A 19,716-nucleotide genomic window follows, 5' to 3' on the forward strand; every position below is an offset into this window, starting at 1 on the left:
TGTGACCCTGCTAAGGCCTCTGTTTTTTTTTTTTCATCTACAACTTGGGGGTAGGAGCAAGACCTTCTGCTAGAGTCACTAGGTATAAGGATTTTCACCCATGTCCTTCCTAGCCCTGATACACTAAGAGGGGAACAGAGGCTCCGTGAGGGGACGTGCCTTGTAGTCCTAGCCCAGAGCCCATGAATCTCAGGGAGCTTGACTTTGGCTTCCCTGGTCCTCTACCACACTGTCCGGAGAGATCAGGTGCCCCTCCCCTACCCACCCTGACACAGTGCTGGTGGGGACTCCACAGTCAAACGACTGACTCTTTATTGCTTTTTCTCTGTGTAGCCTTGGCTGTCCTGGAACTCACTTTGTAGTCCAGGCTGGCCTCGAACTCAAAGCAATCCGCCTGCCTCTGCCTCCCGAGTGCTGGGATTAAAGGCGTGCACCACCACACCTGGCTACATTTTATTGCATTTTTGAGTGAAAACACCAACCACGTGAACATTTCCACACAGATACCCAGAGAGCATTAGCAGATCCTAGGTGGCCAGAGCTCCCGCTATCAGGTTTTGAGGCGAGTTGAGCGCCGAAGCGGAGGAGGGGGGCTGTGGGATCCAGGCTTTACCTTGCTCTGTATTTTCGCTGTGTCTGGGGGGCTAGGCTGGTGGGCACCGCCACTGCTAGAGGTGAACAGGGCGGTCAAGGCATTGCGAGCATTGATTGCACACTTGCGGCTCATGGGCCGGGTAGCCGGGCTGGGGTTCTTGGCTTCTTTATATTTCTGGATACAAAAGTTTTCAAGTTAGGCCTAGCCTAGGGTACTCCTGGCTATCAGCTGCTTCTCAACTTGGGCCAAAACTATTTATAGTCTCTGGAGTAACCCTCACCATAGCCCGAGCCTCCCAACACATGCAGGCACGCAAATGGAGAGCCAAGCCTGAGTCTCTCCCTACTGTGGGAGTGAGCTTGGGAACTAGCTTGGTAAAATAGCACCTAGCTGCTGGCCATACCCATCAGCATGGACAGAGGCTGTGCCCCTGGGCAGGGCAATCAGACTACCACTCACCTGCAGGTTCTCAAAGTGGGTCTGGGACTTGCAGTGGGAGAGTCGCAACCTGGAGTTGCTGTCATAGAACTTGTGACAGACGCGGCAGACATAGCCCATCACTGGCACCAGGAAGTCCACACCTTGGGACAGACACCAGGGTCTGCATACTTAAGTGCCCCTCCCCAGGTGGGTTGTCACACCTGCTCTAGGTGGGAGAAGAGGGTGGGCTGCCTGGCTGGAGTCTTGCAGCTGAGATTGGGGGCTTGCCTGGGGTCTTACCGTATGCCCTGTTGGGGTTGTAAGTCTCTGAGCCCTTCCATTCCTCTGAAGATGGATCTTTTGACCTCATCTGGAGACAGAGTAGGGACTCAGAGGTGGTACTTCAGGCCCTGTCTGGTCACAGTCAGGGACCTGTAGCCCAGCTACAGTCTCCAGAGCACGACCAGGCCCTCAGCTTGCAGGTCGTTGAGGGTGGCTGTCTCAGCCTTGGCACACGCTGGTCCTGCCTCCCAAATGTCCTTCTGATGTGTGCTTTGTGGGTTCCAGTTAGCTCCTTCCCCGAGGCCAAAAGAAGCCCTTCCTCTCTTAGGCTGCGTTTTCAACCCATTTGAGTGTGTATGTGTGGGGGCGTGGGTGGGTACCTGAGGAGGCTAGTGGTGTGACAGGTGACCTGACATGGGTGTGGGAACTTGAACCCAGGTCCCCTGGAAGAGTAGCACATGCTTTTCACCACGTAGCCATCTGTCCATCCTTTTTCCCTCCCTTAAGACAGAGTCTTGATAGCACAGAGAGGTTGGAGCTCTCAATCCTCCTGCCTCCAGCTCCTTCCTGCCAGAGCCTCTATGCCCCCATCTCCCCAAGGTAATGAAGATTGAATCTAGGGCTTTGCATGTGCTAGGCAAGGAAGGACTCTACCACTGGGCTATAATTTCCAGTCCTCTGCCTGCCCTGCCTCCACCTTTAATCTACCTGAATTTCTTTTACTTTGTCAGTAACTGCATGAAAATCTTACACAAAGCCTCTTCGTGGACTGTGGACAGTCTGCTGTACATGCTTTCTGTGCCTGTTAAACACAGTTCCCTCAACCCTCCCCCTTTCCCCTCACAGTATCTCAGCCAGCCTTTAAGGACCCTGCATATTTCACCTGTCACTCAGTGCTTATTTCCATGGCCACATGACACAGCCCATAACTGCATCATGTTAGGACCGACAAATGCCAGCATGGTGTCTGGGCCCCTCGAGGAGCAGGAGAGCCCCTGTGGGCTCCAGGAGCCATTACAGCCCACCCCGCCTACCTGCTTGCAGAATTCCTCCTCAGCCTCGATCTCCTCTTCTTCTTCTTCTTCATTGTCATCATCGTCGTCCTCTTCTTGGTCACTCTCGAAGCAGCCAACGGCGTCCACCGTGATGAAGTGGTCCTCCTCGGGGCTGGCTACTTCCTTTTCAAGCGTCTTTAGCTGCCCAAGGCATGTGTGAGGGGCTTAGGTCAGCTATGGGCAGCTGAGGCACCACACACCCGAGGGCTGTAGGACCTGCTCTGTGATCTTGCGGGGAAGGCTTCACACTGTCCTGAGACAGCTGGGGTTACCTCCTTGGCCTTGTCTTTGTGTCCCTGGGACTTCACATGCTCCACAAACTTTCGAGGGGTCTTGAAATGACGGCTGCATATGGTGCAGAAGGGCCTCAGGGACTGTTTGGCGTTCTGGGGGAAGGAAAGCGGGTCATGTGGTGCATCCCCAGGTACAAGCCACCCAGCCGGTGGCCCAATGGAACCACGCCTCTCATAGCTGCAGGCCCAGCTCAGCTCTGCCCCTGCACTGGGACATGCAAAATCACTTCTATTCACTACATGGGCCAGCAGGTGGCAAGGGAGAAAGGATAGGACTGCGCCAAAGACACCCCAAGAGGCAAGGGGTTGAATAGCTTACACTGAACAGATGGGCAAAGTAAAGCCCGAAGAGGAACATGACTGACTCACCGGAAGCCACACAAGTGACAGTCACACAGAGACAAAAACAGACCCTACTTCCCACTCCAGACTTCCTCCCCGCCTCGGCTGGGATGTGGTACACACAGGTGGCTCTCAGACCTTGTGCTCCTGTGTCCTGCGGTGTTGGATCAGGTCTCCCACGTAGTACACCTGGCAGGTATTGCACCAGCGTTTTGGTGGAGGATCTCTGAATACCGTAAAAACAAGCAGGGCATGAAGCTTTATTCTAGAGAGCTACAGAAGGGAAACTGGGTGTGGCTCAGAAGCACACACCTGCAATGAGGGGGCGGGGCCTAGTCACAGTACCAAGAAGATGAAGGACAGAGTAGGGTCCCTGACTCTGCTAAGTGAGAGCTGACAGACACGCGCTCCCTGTCTGCCAGGCAAAAAAGCAGAGCGGCCAAGAGTCCCTGCCATCTCCTTGTCCTCAGTAGAACTTCTGACCACTGACTCAAGACAGCTGCACCCCAGAAAGGGCTTCATTTGTCTTCAGCCAGGTCACTCTAATTCTGAGTAAGTCACCTCTGAGATCTTACTATGGAGCTGGCCCTAAACTAACTAATTCTCTTCTTAAAGATTTATTTATTTATTTATTTATCTATTTATTTATTTATTTATTTATTACACATAACAGTATTCTGCTGCATGTGTGCCTGCATACCAGAAGAGGGCACCAGATCTCATTATAGATGTTTGTGAGCCACCGTGTAGATACTGAGACTTGAACTCAGGACCTCTAGAAGAGCAGACAGTGCTCTTAACCTCTGAGCCATCTTTCCAGCCCGGGCCTAAACTCCTGATCCCTCTGTCTCAGCCCCCTAAAGTGCTGGGATTGTGGGTGTCACCACATCTGGCTTTGCTGTCCACACTCTGCAATTGGGAGGCTTGATTCTCTTAAGAGGCTGGGAGCTCTGGCAAGTACTGCGGCAGCTGCCCCAGGAGACATAGCTTGTATCTTCCAGTGCCCAAATCTATACAGTTCAGCTTTCTCCAGTGACACTTCCCAGCTCTGCAGGCTTGTGGCAGACACCCCACTGCGGCCTGGCAGCTCTTACAGCTTCCTGCCGAGCCTTCCCATACCAAGTGCTAGTTCCAGAGTCCAGGGTAGCCATTTCAGACCAATCACATCCCGTGATGAAGGAAGGAGGGACCAGGGAATGCCTAACCCCAGGGCACAAGATGACCCGATCCTTACTGTTCTGCCTCTAAGGTTGGGGCCAGCACGCAGACCGGAGGAGCAGGGCTCTGTATTATAACCCTCTTCCCTTCCACAGGAGTGTCACACTGCTCTTAACTGAGAGGAACCTTAGGGCACTGTCACTACACCCCCTCATCAAGGCATTTTATTTTCTTCCTAAGACAGGGTTTCTCTGTGTAGCCTTGGCTGTCCTAGACTCACTTTGTAGACCAGGCTGGCCTCAAACTCACAGCGATCCGCCTGCCTCTGCCTGCCAAGTGCTGTGATTAAAGGCGTGTGTCACCACACCCGGCCTCATCAAGGCATTTTATACTCAGGAGAAACTGAGGACCAAGGTTAGAGTTAATGGCGTGCAGGACAATGTTGAACTCCTGGCCTGCCTGAACCACATAGACCCCTGCCAGCCCCTACTTACTCAGCCTCTCTCTCCAGGATGTCCCGAGGCACGGGCAGCAGGGACAGCAGGCAGGTCTGGCTCGAGTGTTGCATTTCCCCAAGCCGCTGCTGGTGAGGAGCCTCTGACATGTGATCCTGGAACTCCTGTGGCATGAATGAGCCAGAAGTGAGCTCATGAGCTGCAGCCGAGGGGAGGACCACGCCAGACGTCATGGCCACCCTCATCTCTGATCCTCCTGACTCCGTTTCTTCTGCATGTCTTACCAGCGTGAGCCACTACAACTGGCATTATCTTATACAGCTTAGTATGGGCCAGGGCACGGATGGTAAACTGAGGCATAGAGGGATACACCTCCGTTTCTCTGAGTACTTCAATGAGAAGGAACATGGCTCTACATGGCCCTGTTTGGACAAGGGCCATAGTCACAGAGGTAGCAATGGCTACTGGTAATAATATAAGAGCATTAAAAGAAACTGGGGGGAGCTGGAGAAATGGCTCAGAGGTTAAGGGCACTGGCTGCTCTTCCAGAAGTCCTGAGTTCGATTCTCAGTACCTATACAGTGGCTCACAACCGTGTGTAACTCCAGGGGATCCGATGCCTTCTTCTGGCTGTGTGCAATGGGCCCATGTGGACATATGGGCCAAATACTTATACACATAAAATGAAAATAAACAATCTTTTTTCCCATGTGTTTGTTTTTAATTTAAAGATAGATACTGAGTTCTTGCTATTTTGCCCAGGTTGATCTGAAATTCACATACTCACGTGATCTTCCAGTTTCAACCCCCTGTAGCTGGGAGCAACAGATAGTCCCAGCCAAGACCACTATTCATTTGTTTATTCTGCTTCTCACAGCTGCACTTTCCTTCTTTTTATTTTGAGAAAGGCTCTCACTAAGTCAACCAGGTTGCCCTTAACCTCACGAGCCTCCTGCCTCAGCCTCCCAAGTGACTAGAAATAGCCCAGCAAGACTACTATTGCTATTAGTGCTGCACTCGCTTGAGCCAGACCTGGGCCCAGACCTTCAATGTCAACTGCTGAGTCCTAAGACGTGTGGTGAGGTAAGTTCTTGGCTGTCCTCACTGAACACAAGAGGAAAAGCGCCAAGAGTGGAATTTACTTCTGGAGACCATAATGGCTCACAGCCAATTTGAACCAGTTTTTGCTTGACCCTAAAAAGACCAGGTGGTCAGGAAATACGTCTAAGCAGATGTACAGCCACTTGGCAGTGTAGGAAAGGCAAGCCCGGAAGGCCCAGGCCTCCTACTCTGCCAGCCCTGGGTACCTGCTGGCTGCTGCAGCTGGCCTTGCAGATATAACAGAAGAACTGGAGGGTCTGCTTGGAGGGTGTGCTGGCAAGGGCAGGGGCAGTAGAGGTAGAGTCCCCAGGGCGAGGTCCAGATGTGACAGGTGTGGTGTTGAAAGCCCGGCTGTTGCTGCTCTGCAGGATGGTGACCTTCAGGGAGCTCCCAGCCCCCCATATCTACAGTGGATGCAAAGACAAGAGTTCATACCATCTGGGTATGGTTAGGGTATGCTTCTTTTCTGGGGGTGGGGGGTGGTTTCAAGACAGGGTTTCTCTGTGTAGCCTTGGCTGTCCTGGACTCACTTTGTAGACCAGGCTGGCCTTGAACTCAAAGCAATCCACCTGCCTCTGCCTCCCGAGTGCTGGGATTAAAGGGTATGTTCTTATATGATTTCCCAAAACTACACAGAGAGTACAGTAGCCAGGGTTTGAACCTAGATCAAATATATATCTCACTATGTAGACCAGGCTAGCCTGAAACTCGAAGACATCAGCTTGCCTCTGCCTCCACAGGGCTAGATTGAAGATGTACACCACCCCTCCCGACCTAGCTCTGCTTAATTCTAAAGTCTAACCCATGCCACCACTCACGTGATGGATGCAGACACTGAGATCCAAGGAAACAGAGGTTGCTTTAAAGTTTTGTTATAGAGTTGGGACCTGAATCCTACAAGGATACTTGTACACACCCCAAGCATCTCTCTTGCTCTTTTTTCACATTCTCCCACATCCAGGCCACCAGCTGATGCCTCCTGGCTCACGTCTTCATGGCCCTGAGCACTTTCTGGTTCTGGCAAGGCCTCCTCTGGGCCTGAAATGACACATATGTTTCTTTCCCGAAGTGTGTCTACCATTTGGGGTCCAGAAAGATCTAGATCCAAAAGCTGCCTTCCCTGTCCACAGCCATGACCCTGAGGTCAAGATGGGGATGGTCCCAGATCTGGACTCCAGGCCCAATCCCCACGCTGCCTTCCCTGTCCACAGCCATGACCCTGAGGTCAAGATGGGGATGGTCCCAGATCTGGACTCCAGGCCTAATCCCCAGGCAGGACTAGACAGTGCCGGATGGGAGAATGAAGGGTTCGATAGTGTTGGATCTCTCGGAGAGTCCAAGCTTGCACGCTCTTGCTCCCCCCCACCCCGCCATCCCCCATCCCCTCCCTCTTCTCTTCTTCCCTCCCTCCTCTCCCTCTCCCACCTCTACCAGCTTCTGCAGTGTTAGATGATGGCTGTGGTTCCATGGCACAGGCCAGAGCTGCCACTTGTGCTGGTGGGGATACTGACTCCTGTGGCCAGGTCTGAGGCTCCTCCTGGGTCTTCTCTGATATCTGCTCCTGGGGCTGTGCTTGCTCAGACACCTGCGGATGTGTCTGTGTCTGGGCCTGCTTCTGCGGTTGTACCTGCCACGGGAGCTGAGGCTGGCTCCGTGCCTGAGCTTGCTGCTGTGAGTCTGTCTCCTGTGGCTGTACCTGTGGCTGTACCTGACTCTGCTCTGGTGCTAAGTGCTCTGGAGACGTCTGTGTCTGTGCCTGCTTCTGCAGCTTTGGCAGCACCTGGCTCTGCAGAACCTGTGGCTGGAGACGGGGCAGCACCAGGGCACCTGGTGGCTCAGGCAGCCGATTTGGGGTCTGTGTCTGCTTTGGGGCGGTCATCTGGATCTGAGGCTGGACCTTGGCTTGTGGCTGCCCTGTAGGGCCTTTCTCTGTGGACTCCTCTGAGCTAGAAAAGATCCAAACATATTCAAATAGCCAGTTGAGGTGTTCTATGCCTTTGATCCTAGCCCTAAGGAGGAAGAGGCAGGCAGAGCTCTTGAGAGTTTGAGGCCAGCCTGGTCAACATAGTGAGTCCCAGGTTAAAAAAACCAAAAGCAAAAACAAGCAGATCAAAGAAGATCAAAGCTCTGTCTTCGGAGGCCTATGACACAGCTCCCAGTCCCAGCTCTACTTACAATGCGGATCTGGGGAGCTCTGAAGCTGCCCGGGCCTGTCTCACCTAAAGACACTCAGGGGCATTAACTGCCCACCTCCACCTTGCAACGCGTTTTGAATTAGCCTTATAAACCTGCCACCATCTGTGTGCTCTGCAAGGACCCCTTCCTCCTAGCTGCCCAGCCCAGCTTCCACATGGCTCACCCCCAGGTAAACTCAGAAGTGAATCTGACCCTCCCTAAGGTGAGACCGAGGCCTAACTTTAAGGGCGTGAATTCCAGGTCTCTGAGCCCCAACACGTGGCCAGCACCACTGACCTCTTCGACATCTTGGAAGGTGGTTCCAATGCCTCAAAGGGCTCAGGCTCTGGAGGGTCACTCGCCATGCCGTCCGGGCAGACTACTGAATCTGGGTCTGCAATGGCGGCAGGTGAGGAAATTCAGCTCCAGAAGATGGCCCTGGCTCCCTCACCACCAAGACCTCCCCTGCCCTGGGGTGGCTTGTACAGGACAGCAGCCCTTGTCTCACCTTCATATGTGTCCATCTGGAGCTCTGCGGCTTCCTCAGACTCCTCTGTGGGGTCTTCCCTGTCTTCCAGAGGCACCGTCTGGGAAGAAGAATCCTGCTTCTTTTTAGAAACCATATTTTTTGCGGTGGGGCGTGCAATGTTCAAGACAGGGTTTCTCTGTGTAGCCCTGGCTATCTTGGAACTTACTCTGTAGACCAGGCTGGCCTTGAACTCAGAGATCTGCCTGTCTCTGCCCCTGAGTACTGAGACTACAGATGTGAGCATCCATAACCTAGCTTCAGAAACCAATTTTTTTTTTTTTTTAAGATTTACTTATCTGCAGGTGTGGTAATTCCAGCACTCGGGAGGCAGGTGGATCTCTGTGAGTTCGAGGCCAGCCTGGTGTACAAAGCAAGTCCAGGACAGCTAAGGCTACACAGAGAAACCCTGTCTCAAAAAACCAAAAAAAAAAAAAAAAAAAGATTGATTTTTTAATTTAATGTATGTGAGTGCTGTATAGATGGAGCCACCATGTGGTTGGAGAATTGAACTCATGACCTCTCGAAGAGCAGGCAGAGCAGAAACCATTTTTGGGGGGTGGGGTCACGCAGAAAGCATTTTTAACTTCCATGTCACTTGCAAACACCCTCCTGCTCATGAAAGACTGTCACTACCAGGCAGTAGGGGCGCACACCTTTAATCCCAGCACTTGGGAGGGAGAGGCAGGCGGATCTCCATGAGTTCAAGACCAACCTGATCTACAGAGTGAGTTCCAGGACAGCCAGGGCTACATAGAGAAACCTTGTCTCAGAAGACAAGGTTTGCATCTCAAGAGACTGAAGGGGCCTGGCTGAAGGCATGGAGGGCAAACGACATGAAACACCTCAAGAGTCATTGTCTGAGGTGTCCGGCTAGATTCCTGACTGCTATTTGGATCTTGGCTGGGGAGGCACAACAAACTCTCTTGGCTCCATTGGTCATCCTAGACGCCCCACCCCCTGTTCCATTAAGCAGCCAGGGAAAGCCTTTGGTTTAAACCCTCCCAGGGCCTCCTAGTCCTGGAACTCTCCTAAGCTCGAGCCAGGCGCTGGCCACTCCTCCCACTTTCAAATCCTGGCCCTCTGCCTCTCTCTCCCGCCTCTGAACCCAGCCTTCCTCCTACCTTTAGCCTGTCTCAGGGCATCCTTGCTGGCCTCTCTCTGGCCAAGCCCCCAGCCTCCTCCCGCCCCCAGCCTTCAACTAGAGCCTCAAAGCCTCTTGCAGAGAGCTTCTAACCACAGGCTAGGTCTAGACCCTTTTAGTGGCATTTCCTGGGTTTTGCTGCTGGCTTTAGGAGAGGGTCTCACTAATTTCCAGTCTTAATAAATTGCTTTCAGCTAAGCATCCCAGCACTCGGGAGGCAAAGGCAGGCAGATTGCTGTGAGTTCAAGGCCAGCCTGGTCTACAAAGCGAGTCCAGGACAGCCAAGGCTACACAGAGAAACCCTGTCTCGAAAACTAAAACAAACAAACAAACAAAAAACCCTGTCTCAATAAACAGCTTTTCATGTTATTGCATTAATATCTCTTCCACATACACACCCGAGACCCACAGAAGGGCCAGGCTGGATGCCACATTTGCACTGCTGACCAGCAACCTACAGTAGGTATAGGGTTCCACCCACTTTCTGGGCAGCTTGGGAAGCCCCCAGGTACCACCCTACTTCCTGCTATGGCCTCTAGTCCTGGTGGGAGACACATCTATACCCCACAGTCAGCACTTTAGGCCCTTTAGGAACACCTAGCTGTTCCCTGGGAAGACACAGGGAGTCAGAGTTCCAGACTCTGTGCCTACCTCACCACTCCAGTCGGTCAGCTGTAGTTTTCCTATATATAAAACAGCACAGGCAGGCCAAGACTACGGTGTGCCAGTGTGTGTGTGTGTGTGTGTGTGTGTGTGTGTGTGTGTGTGTGTGTGTCTGAGGATGCGGATGGCACTTTTTGTTTGTTTGTTTGTTTTGAGACAGGGTTTCTCTGTGTAACAGCTCTAGCTGTACTGGAACTCTCTCTGTAGACCAGGCTGGTCTCGAGCTCACAGAGATCCACCTCTGCCTCCCAAGTGCTGGGATTAAAGGCAGGCACCACCATAGCACATTTTTGAAACATTTATTTATTTATTTGTTTGTTTGTTTTTTCAAGACAGGGTTTCTCTGTGTAGTCTTGGCTGTCCTGGACTCACTTTGTAGACCAGGCTGGCCTTGAACTCCCTGTGATCCGCCTTCCTCTGCCTCCCGAGTACTGGGATTAAAGGCGTGCGCAACCACCGTCTGGGTTTTGAAACCTTTAGGTGCTGATGTAATGCCTCCTTATTGTCTGCAGAACCCAGAGCCTCCAGTACCCCAGGCTGCACTGTACCACTGAGCCACACCTCCTGCCTTAAAGGAAACATTCAAAGCCACCTGTCCCACATAATGACCATCAGTCACAGGCAAACCCTTGAAACATGGAGTCTCCATTAAGATGGAAGCTTAAGTGACACATTAGACACTGAAGATGTAGTGGGTTTTGTTTGTTTGTTTGTTTTTTAAACAAAATGGGGCATGGTGAAACATACTGGTAATTTGAGGGCCTTGGGAGTCTGAGGCAGGAGGATCAATTCAGCCAAGAAATTTGAGACCAGGATGGGCTGCATAGGGGGTACAGATGTGCTTAAAGATTGGGAAATAGAGGCTGGAGAGATGGCTCAGAGGTTAAGAGCACTGCCTGCTCTTCCAAAGGTCCTGAGTTCAATTCCCAGCAACCACATGGTGGCTCACAACCATCTGTAATGTGATCTGATGCCCTCTTCTGGCCTGCAGATGTACATGCAGGCAGAACACTGTATACATAATAAATAAATAAATAAATAAATAAATAAATAAATAAATAAATCCTACTTTCCTATCTTTAAAAAAAAAAAGATTGGGAAATAAGGGCTTGTCTTTTAAAAAACAATCATTAGTCAATCAATCAGCAAGAAAAGGGAATAAAACAGTTCTCTCTCTCTCTCTCTCTGTTTCTTTCTTTCTTTTAGTTGTTCCAGACAGGCTTTCTCTGTGTAGTCTTGGCTGTTCTGGACTCGCTCTGTAGACCAGGCTGGCCTTGAACTCACAGCGATCCACCTGCCTCTGCCTCCCTGAGTGCTGGGATTAAAGGTGTGTGCCACCAGGCCAGCCTGGTCTACAAAGTGAGTCCAGGACAGGCAAGGCTACACACAGAGAGACCCTGTCTCAAAAAAACAAAGACAAGGTATGTGCTACCCTGCCCAGGAGTAAGTTTATTTCATTGTATTCATTTTTTGTTTGACTGGAACTCACTATGTAGCTGAGAATGGCCTTGACCCTGTGACCCTCTTGTGCCATCTCCAGAGTGCTGGGTTATAGGTGTATATTACTACACCCGGCAGTAAAACTAACTTTATGCGCTCCTTTTAATTTTATTTTTGAAATCTGAAGGTCTTTCTACATAGCTCAGAATGATCTGGAATGTACTACAACAATCTACCAACCACAACTTCTCAAGGTTTGGGGTTATGGGTGCCAGTCATTATAGCTAGACCTTTTTGGTCTCTCTTTTTTTTGTTGTTGTTTTTTGTTTTATGTTTTTCAAGACAGGGTTTCTCTGTGTAACCTTGGCTGTCCTGGACTCCCTTTGTAGACCAGGCTGGCCTTGAACTCACAGTGATCCGCCTGCCTCTGCCTCCCAAGTGCTGGGATTAGAGGCATACGCCACCACATCCAGCCTAGTTTGACCTTTTTATCTTTTTAATATGGTTATCAAAATTTTTAAATCAGGGCTGGAGAGATGGCTCAGAGGTTAAGAGCACCGGCTGCTCTTCCAAAGGTCCTGAGTTCAATTCCCAGCAACCACATGGTGGCTCACAACCATCTATAATGAGATCTGGTGTTCCCTTCTGGCCTGTAGGTGTACATGCAGGCAGAATGCTGTATAAATAATAAATAAATCTTTTAAAAATTTTTTAAAAATCAGATACATGACTCGTTTTATTTCTACTAGACATTGCTGATGTAAAGAAATATCATTAAGGGACAGAGAGATGGTTCACCAGGTAAAGGAGTTTGGCACCAAAACTAAAAACCCAAGTTCTGTTCCTAGGACCCATAGGGTGGAAGGAGAAAACTGGCCCATACAAGCTGTTCTCCGACCTCCATGTGTCCACCTTGGCACACGTGATAAGAATCAAGTAATTAAAAAAACTTGTTTAAGAGAGAAAATAGTACATAGATAATAGTGATAGTATTATGCTACGGCTAAAGCCACATCAAGAGCATGGAGGCATCTCAAGTTCGGGAGATGCTAGATGCTGAGGGAGCATGACCTGCCCGAAGGCCAAGGCGAGCCAGAGCGCATGGAGCTGGGCTGACGCCGGGTTAACCCTTGACCCACTCTGACCACCACTCCATTCAAAGCATTACTCACCTTGTGACTGGGGGTGATGGAAGAGGGGTTTCTGGCCTGTTTCCTCCCTGAGTGGTTGACCTGAGAAGGATTCATGGGGACCCCACCAGGAGGAGGGCCCAGCAGGGACTGGCGAGTAGCCTGCGGAAAGAACTGTTGTAGATTTGGGGTGACCATCTGGGGTGGTGTAAGGCTGGGAGCTGCTAGGCTTGGGGCTGTCATGTTGTAAGCGCGGAGGTTGCCTGTGGGGAAGGAGAGGTGAGAAGAGGGATCAAGACTTTTATACCAGGGATTCGGGGCCCCCCCCTAAATATCATGGGAATATCAAAGATAATTTCCAAGGGGACTTTCTTACCCAGGGCAGCAGAGGGACGGTAAAGCCAAGATGAGGCCCACTGTGGGCACTAGTGAGAAAAGACTCGGAGCAGGGTTTCTGCTCTATCTGGGTGTGTGAGCTGCCTTAGCTAGCCCTCAGATATGCTCTAAGGCCCTTAGGTGTACGAGAAAACCAGCACAGGGCCACAGGAGAACCAGCAAGTGACAGGTCAGCACCCCCCGACCAGCTTCTCTTTATCAATGAGAGGGAAGGCCATGGTGCTGAGCTAGGCACTCTTTTTTTTTTTTTTAAAGTTTTTTTTATTTTATTAATTTATTCATATTACACCTCAACTGTTATCCCATCCCTTGTATCCTCCCATTCCCCCCTCCCTCCCATTTTCCCCTTACTCCCCTCCCCTATGACTATGACTGAGGGGGACCTCGTCCCCTGGTACATGCTCATAAGGCATCAAATCTCTTCTTGGTGTGCTAGGCACTCTTTTCACTGCATCAGCCCTCCAGCCTGCCAGGTACCAGGAAGACGTAGCTATTTCTATAGCTGACCAAATATCGACACAAAACAGAGAAAGTGCTCGCCCAGGATCTCTGTGGGACACCTGCTAGCTCTGTCACTCCTCCTTAAACTACTGTCCACACCAGAACATCACCAGGTCCCAGCAGCTCTACCACCCATGTGCCTTTCTAACCAGGCCTTCCCTCTCCTGCAAACACTTCATCCCTCGCTGGAACTAAAGCTACATTCTGACCTCATCCCTGCCAAAAGCCGTCTATAGTTCCCTGTTCCTTTTAAAGCAAGGCCTGGCCCCGCCCACCTCCTCACAGGCCTTACGTGGTGCTCTAGGGACAGGTCCCTACGCAGTCCTTCAATCGCCCTGTTTCTGGGCTTTTGAACCTGCTGTGCCCTCTGTGGAGGCTGTGATGCTCCACCACTTCCCAGCATCCTCCAGGCCTCCCTTTAAGTCTTTCCTATGTCCCCTCCAGGAGGCCTTCCCTGATGTCTATGTCACTAGAGAACTCTATCCTAGGACCAGCCATCTTATTTCCTGCTACATTGCCTCCGACTCAGCTCTTTTTACCCAGGGAAGGCTGAGAGCGTAAAAGAATTGGCACCCATGCCCAGATTCCGGGGCAATGTGGGGAGGGGAGGTGCAGCCCGAGCTTAAAGGCATAGGTCAGTTGTGCTGAGAGCTGAGTTCAAGTCGTGACTCTACAGCACTGCCTCTTGCACTCTGAGCAAACCAGCTCCCCCTCCTCTCATCGGGCACATGAGGACTCAAAGGCATGCATTAGTGAATGACAGACAGGGACAGCAGAAGCACAGACACAGTCCAGGGAGCAGTCCAGCGCCCCAAGCAGTAAGACAGAAGACGAATGCCCTCAAACAGAAATGGACAGAGAGCATGGACACATGTCACAAAATGAACGCAAATGCAAATAGGTAAGTGCAAAGAGATTTTAGCTGCACTGAGCACATGGAAATGTGAATTAAGACATCCGAGACACCGCTTTAGCCTTTGCAAACCAAGTTAGTAAATTATATGCACATATACATTTATATAGGTATATATTTTTTTAAAAAAGCATAGAATACCCAATGCTGCCGTAGGCATGGTGAGGCTGGCACTGTCATACATGGCTGGTGGCATTGCAAACTGGTCCAGTCCTTAGGAAAGTAATTTGGCAATACTTATCAAAAGCCATCAATCAAATATCCATCCCCCGACACAGTCCTTCTATGTTGGGAATCTAATGTGAGAAAAGAGCCTCAGATGTTACGTTCATTCCACTGGTGTTTAGGACAGAAAAGAGAAAAAGATAAAGGGGGAGAGAAAAAGAAACAGATAATTGAGGTTTCCATACGGGCACACTCCTCCAGTGAAAAATTAAAAGCTATCACAAATAACCTGCATTGAACCAGAACACTGGCTGGCTGTGGCAGCTCACGCCTATAATACCAGTCCTTAGAGGGTGAGGTAGGAAGATGGGGTGCAAGAGCACCCTGGCTTACATACTAAGTCTCAGATAGTCTGGGGTACCAAGTGAGACCTTGTCTCAAAGCAAGGCCAAATATAATGGCGCATGCCTTTAATTTCAACACTAGGGAGGCAGAGGCAGGCAGATTGCTGAGTTTGAAGTCAGCCTGGTCTACAGCCTGAGTTTAAGCCAGCCAGGGCTACAGAGTAAGACCCTGTCTCAAACAAACAACAAACAAACAAAAATTCTAGAACTGCAAAATACAAAATAAAAACAAGGCACAGACCCTTCTTTTTGTATTAATTATAATAATTATACCAAACTGCCCAAGCTTCTTCCTAGAAAAAAAAAAAGAAATATACCAAAATATTGGCTTATGACTTTCACCCAGAAATGTGTGAATGTTTTCCTACCTCTGAGGTTTTTGTATGTTTTCAATGACTTTATTTTTTAGGACTTATTTTACATTTTAATTTCCATGTATATGTTTAGGTATGGGTTTGTGCTGTATTGGAGGGTGACAGATCCCCTGGAGCTGGACTTACAGGCGTTATGAGTTGCCCCCCTCCCACGTGAGTGTTGGACCCTAACTTGGGCCCTCTGGAAGAGCAGCAAGCATTCTTAACCACTGAGCCATCTCTCTAGCTCCCTTGGTTTGTTGTTGTTTTTCTATTTTGACACGTTATCGTCACTATGACAAGCATAACTTTTAAGTGGCATGAGAAACGGTGGCGTATATGTGTACCTATGTGACCTGCTCTGGGATTTCTCCCTCCCCAGTTATCCATGCATCATTTGAAAGTCAGCTTGAAGGGCTGCCAAGTGACAGCCAGCCTCTGCCTGTGTTGTGACTTATGGGCACAGGATCCCTCTTCTGGGCCTTGGATTGCCATTGTTTTCATGTGTAGAGGGGGTAATGTTAATGGTGTGCTTCCCCTTACAGCTGTCAGCAGAGTAGGGAATGGCGAGCAGAGTAGCCTGTGGATTTATTTGTAAGGATGCTCTCGGGGCCACTGTGTGCTTTGGTAAGACTGAGTGGGATAGGACGAGACTGGGGGCTGCTGGGAATTGCCATACCTTGCAACTGCTGCAGTAGCAAAGCTCTTTGCAGCATGGAGCCATTGAGCAGGGAGGTCGATTGGAGGCCCTGGAGGTTCAGTAGCTGCTGCGGGGATGACTGCTGAGGGAGGGCCCTGTGTGATGGCATCGGGGTGTCAGAGAGTTGCTGGGAAAGCCAATCACCTGGAGACCTCTCATCTCCATTCTCTCCCTCTCAGTGGCAAGATGGAGGACCCTCTCCCAGGTGGAAACTGATGATATTTAATATTCAAACGAGGATGCCCTGGGAGACGGGCTCCAAAACATGAGTGTAAATGTCAGACCACAGCCTCCATTCTCCCAAGTGGGAAACTCACCGGCTGACAGGCATGGGCAAGGACGCCTGCGGTGGGGGTTGTTGGAGCAGCTGTTGAAGTTGCAGTAACTGTTGCTGCTGCTGCTGGAGCTGCAGCTGCTGCAACTGCTGCTGCTGCTGCTGCTGCTGGAGCTGCTGGTTGAACATGGTGGCTGAGGGAAGGAAAGTGGGTACGGTCAGGGTCACCAGCTCCTCTCCCCTCCCAAACCAACCACCCCAGCATCCTGCACTCATAGGCACTGCCAACCCTGCCAAGAGCATGCCACATTTGTGCTCCAGGGCTCCCGGTTCTTCTAGTCAGTTGCCAGGAACAGGATACACGCAAACAGCGCTCTTGCCTTCAAATCCCTATCTCCTGTCCCTTCTCTTCAACTCTGGCGGGCCACCCTTTCTAACAGGTACGCCTTCCCACTCTCACCCCACCCCCACCTTCTGCCTATCTTACTTCTTATCACCTCCCAGTTTTGGATCCCGCTGCCCTCTCCCTGAACTGTGTCACTAACTTCCCATCGGCACCCACACCCAGCCTTCCACTTAAATCCGTGAACCCTGCACGGGAAAAGCTTCCCTCCGCTACCATGCACCCCCCTACACACACACACACAATCCTCCGTTGCCCCTCACTCCTCCACCTCCCTCCCCTGCAGATGAATCCAACGCCACGCATCTGGTCCTTGTGGCCTCGCCTGTCCACAAAGCGAGCAACGTCTACACAGGCAGCAGCTACCGCTACAGTCCACCTCCCCGGGTGTCCAACCCTCCTCCACAGAAGTCTCCAGGGCGGGCACCACCCTGGCTCCCCCTCACCTCTCAGCAATCCACGAAAGCCGAAGACGTGAAAGCCACGCGCGGACTTGGGGCCTCGGGCTCGCGGGCTTCTCGGAACCCGGCTGTGGGCTGGACACTAGGAGGGCCCAGCGGCTGGCCAGTCCCGCGCAGAGCGCCCCCTGGAGGTCCGGAGGCTTCACCGCGGCCGTCGCAGCCGCTGGGACTCGCCTGGTTTGTAGGTCACGCCGCGTGAGCTGCGGCTGTCACGGTGCTAGGAGACGCCACACCGAGCAGGCTCGGGAAGGGGCGATTCTGAGCTCCCAGGGCTGTCAGGCACATGGCGCGGGAGGGGCAGGGGGAGGGCGGCGGAAATGAGGGAGAGGCTGCAAGAAGGATAAGATCCCAGCTGACGTCCCCAAGGCCACCACTGATCCCGACGGACCGAGCTTGGGGCTGGGACATGAGGGAGCTGGCATGCTCGCAATTGTGTTGTGCATTCATTTCTCTTTTATAATCTTTCGTTTTGTTTTGTTTTTGTTTGTTTGTTTGGTTGGTTGGTTTTTCGAGACAGAGTCTCTCTGTGTAGCCTTGGCTGTCCTGGACTGACCATGTTCTAGGGGGACCATAATGAAGGTGGCAAGAGTTACAGGCAGCGGAGAGTCGAGCAGGCTTGCCTGGTCTGGCTACCTTTCCTCAGCTGAGAGGTTAAGAAGCACAGAGGAGTTTCCCTAGCACGCCCTGGGCCGAGGAGTTTTCTTCTCAGGATCTGAGGTGGCCCTTAGGGGACATCCCACACACTCTAGGGCAGCCTGCATGCTGGCCCAGCCCTGTCAGGTCAGCTTAGCCTGCCATGTCTTGGTTGAGCAGGCCTCAGCGGGCTGTGGGGGAAGGAGGAGCAGGATGGCCCAGGGCGTGCTCTTCACACCATCCCTGCCTGAGGTAAGGGGCTGGCCAGCTCTAGAGCTCTCCACAGCCTGCAGCCTAGGGGAGCCTAAGCACAGGGCACCTTGTACCCCATGTTCAAGCAGCAGGTGGAGAGTTAGTCGGGAAGCCATGCCCAGGCAGGGCCAGGCTGAGCAGCCACAGAGGCAGGAAAGGCATGCACGGATTCCACCTCACAAATGTCTGCCCTGGAGTCACCAGGGTTCCTTCAGGGGGGAACAGAGGCCACGGCCTCACCAGTTAGCACCATTTAGCCCCAGCCAAGGAGAAAGAGCATGCTAAACACCAGGTCCCTGCGGGCCGGTCCATGGACTCCCAACAGAGCCTGGGAGCTAAGGAGGGGGCAGGGCACTTACCGTGGCTTTGGCTTCTGCTGCCTTGGCCTTCTTCAGCCGGGCTTTGCAGGCGCCCAGGTTAAGCCGTCGGTTCTGCAGCAGTCGCCTCTCCTTCTGCAGGGTGGATGAGAGAGACAGTGAGGCCAGCCCAGACCTGGCCACAGACCCCTGGGAAACTGAGACCTGGAAGTGGACAGCCACTCTTGGTCACTCAGCCTACAGGAGCCACCTCTGGGGAGGTCCGGGTTCCCTGCCTGGGATGACAACCTAGGCACAGAGTTCAGAGGAGTGAGTGGTCCCAGACTCCTCACCGAAATCGTTTTCCAGTCCCCTTCCAGGAAATTGCGCAAGGGTGTGAGGAAGCTGAGGGAGGCAGTGTGAATGAAGTCCCGTTCTGCTGCTCCCAGGCGCTTTTCAGCTTCTGACACCTTGATTAGCGTCTTCCCTAGGAAGAGAGTTGTAGGGTGATCAAAGGGCTGGGCTCGCGCCATCCCCTCCAGAAGGGCCTTGCCTGGCAGCCTACAGAGCTGCCAACCTGGGGCAGGCAGATTAACATGAAGCACAGCAGCCTTAAAACATGGACAGGGAGCCGGGCGGTGGTGGCGCACACCTTTAATCCCAGCACTCGGGAGGCAGAGGCAGGCAGAGCTCTGTGAGTTCGAGGCCAGCCTGGTCTACAGAGTGAGTCCAGGACAGCCAGGGCTACACAGAAAAACCCTGTCTCGAAAAACAAACAACAACAACAAAAACCATGGATAGGGCCTGCTGGGGTGTGGTCTTGACTGGCAGGCACGGGTGCGGCCTAGTGTCTCGGGAACAAACAAAAGAGTGGGGAGTTCCAGAATGAGAAAGGGGGATCTATCTGAAGAGCACCCCCCAAAAATCACACTAATTGAACACAGCTGTCCAGACTCTGGAACTTGACCAAAGGCACAAGGACAAATGGAGAGACATTTTCTAAAAAAACAACTGGGCCCTGGTAAGGACGATGAAGTGGTGTTAGCCTGGGAGGTGCTCTCTCTGCCTCATCTGTGGCTCTCCACCCGGGTGACATGGCCGCTGCTGGCGGGGCTGACTTGAATGAAGCAAACACAGGATCCTAGGGGACACTACTGACAATGGCAGCAATCTCACAGGCAAGTCA

At 51.8% G+C, this 19,716-nt stretch overlaps 1 protein-coding gene across 2 annotated transcripts; it reads right to left on the reverse strand.

Annotated features, from left to right (window-relative positions):
• Nucleotides 1-461: 461 nt before the first annotated feature.
• Nucleotides 462-16,689, reverse strand: LOC127207142 (cip1-interacting zinc finger protein-like). Of its 2 annotated transcripts, none has more exons than XM_051166488.1 (16): nt 16,529-16,689; nt 16,191-16,306; nt 14,731-14,802; nt 12,822-13,042; nt 8,385-8,463; nt 8,174-8,270; nt 7,127-7,647; nt 6,618-6,739; nt 5,908-6,105; nt 4,640-4,764; nt 3,126-3,213; nt 2,625-2,738; nt 2,332-2,493; nt 1,316-1,385; nt 1,055-1,176; nt 462-769 (listed from the first exon to the last, which is right to left on the reverse strand). In XM_051166488.1, exons 1-16 carry the CDS (start codon nt 16,672-16,674, stop codon nt 551-553), a joined length of 2,472 nt encoding a protein of 823 aa, XP_051022445.1. In that variant the 5' UTR covers nt 16,675-16,689; the 3' UTR covers nt 462-550. The 2 variants fall into 2 exon arrangements, with proteins under 2 accessions (XP_051022445.1, XP_051022444.1); XM_051166487.1 differs by having other exon boundaries at nt 463-769; nt 8,385-8,478.
• Nucleotides 16,690-19,716: the final 3,027 nt, after the last annotated feature.

Source organism: Acomys russatus, chromosome 24, assembly GCF_903995435.1.
Source record: "Acomys russatus chromosome 24, mAcoRus1.1, whole genome shotgun sequence".
NCBI lineage: Eukaryota > Metazoa > Chordata > Mammalia > Rodentia > Muridae > Acomys > Acomys russatus.

Excerpts from the sequence above, each read along its gene's own strand:
- LOC127207142 (XM_051166487.1), bottom strand. The coding sequence starts at position 16,674 with ATGTTCAACCAGCAGCTCCAGCAGCAGCAGCAGCAGCAGCAGTTGCAG. Across the intron at positions 2,739-3,125 it reads GCAGGACACAGGAGCACAAG|AACGCCAAACAGTCCCTGAG; the intron begins GTCTGAGAGCCA and ends TCCTTCCCCCAG. Across the intron at positions 770-1,054 it reads CCCACTTTGAGAACCTGCAG|AAATATAAAGAAGCCAAGAA; the intron begins GTGAGTGGTAGT and ends TTTTGTATCCAG.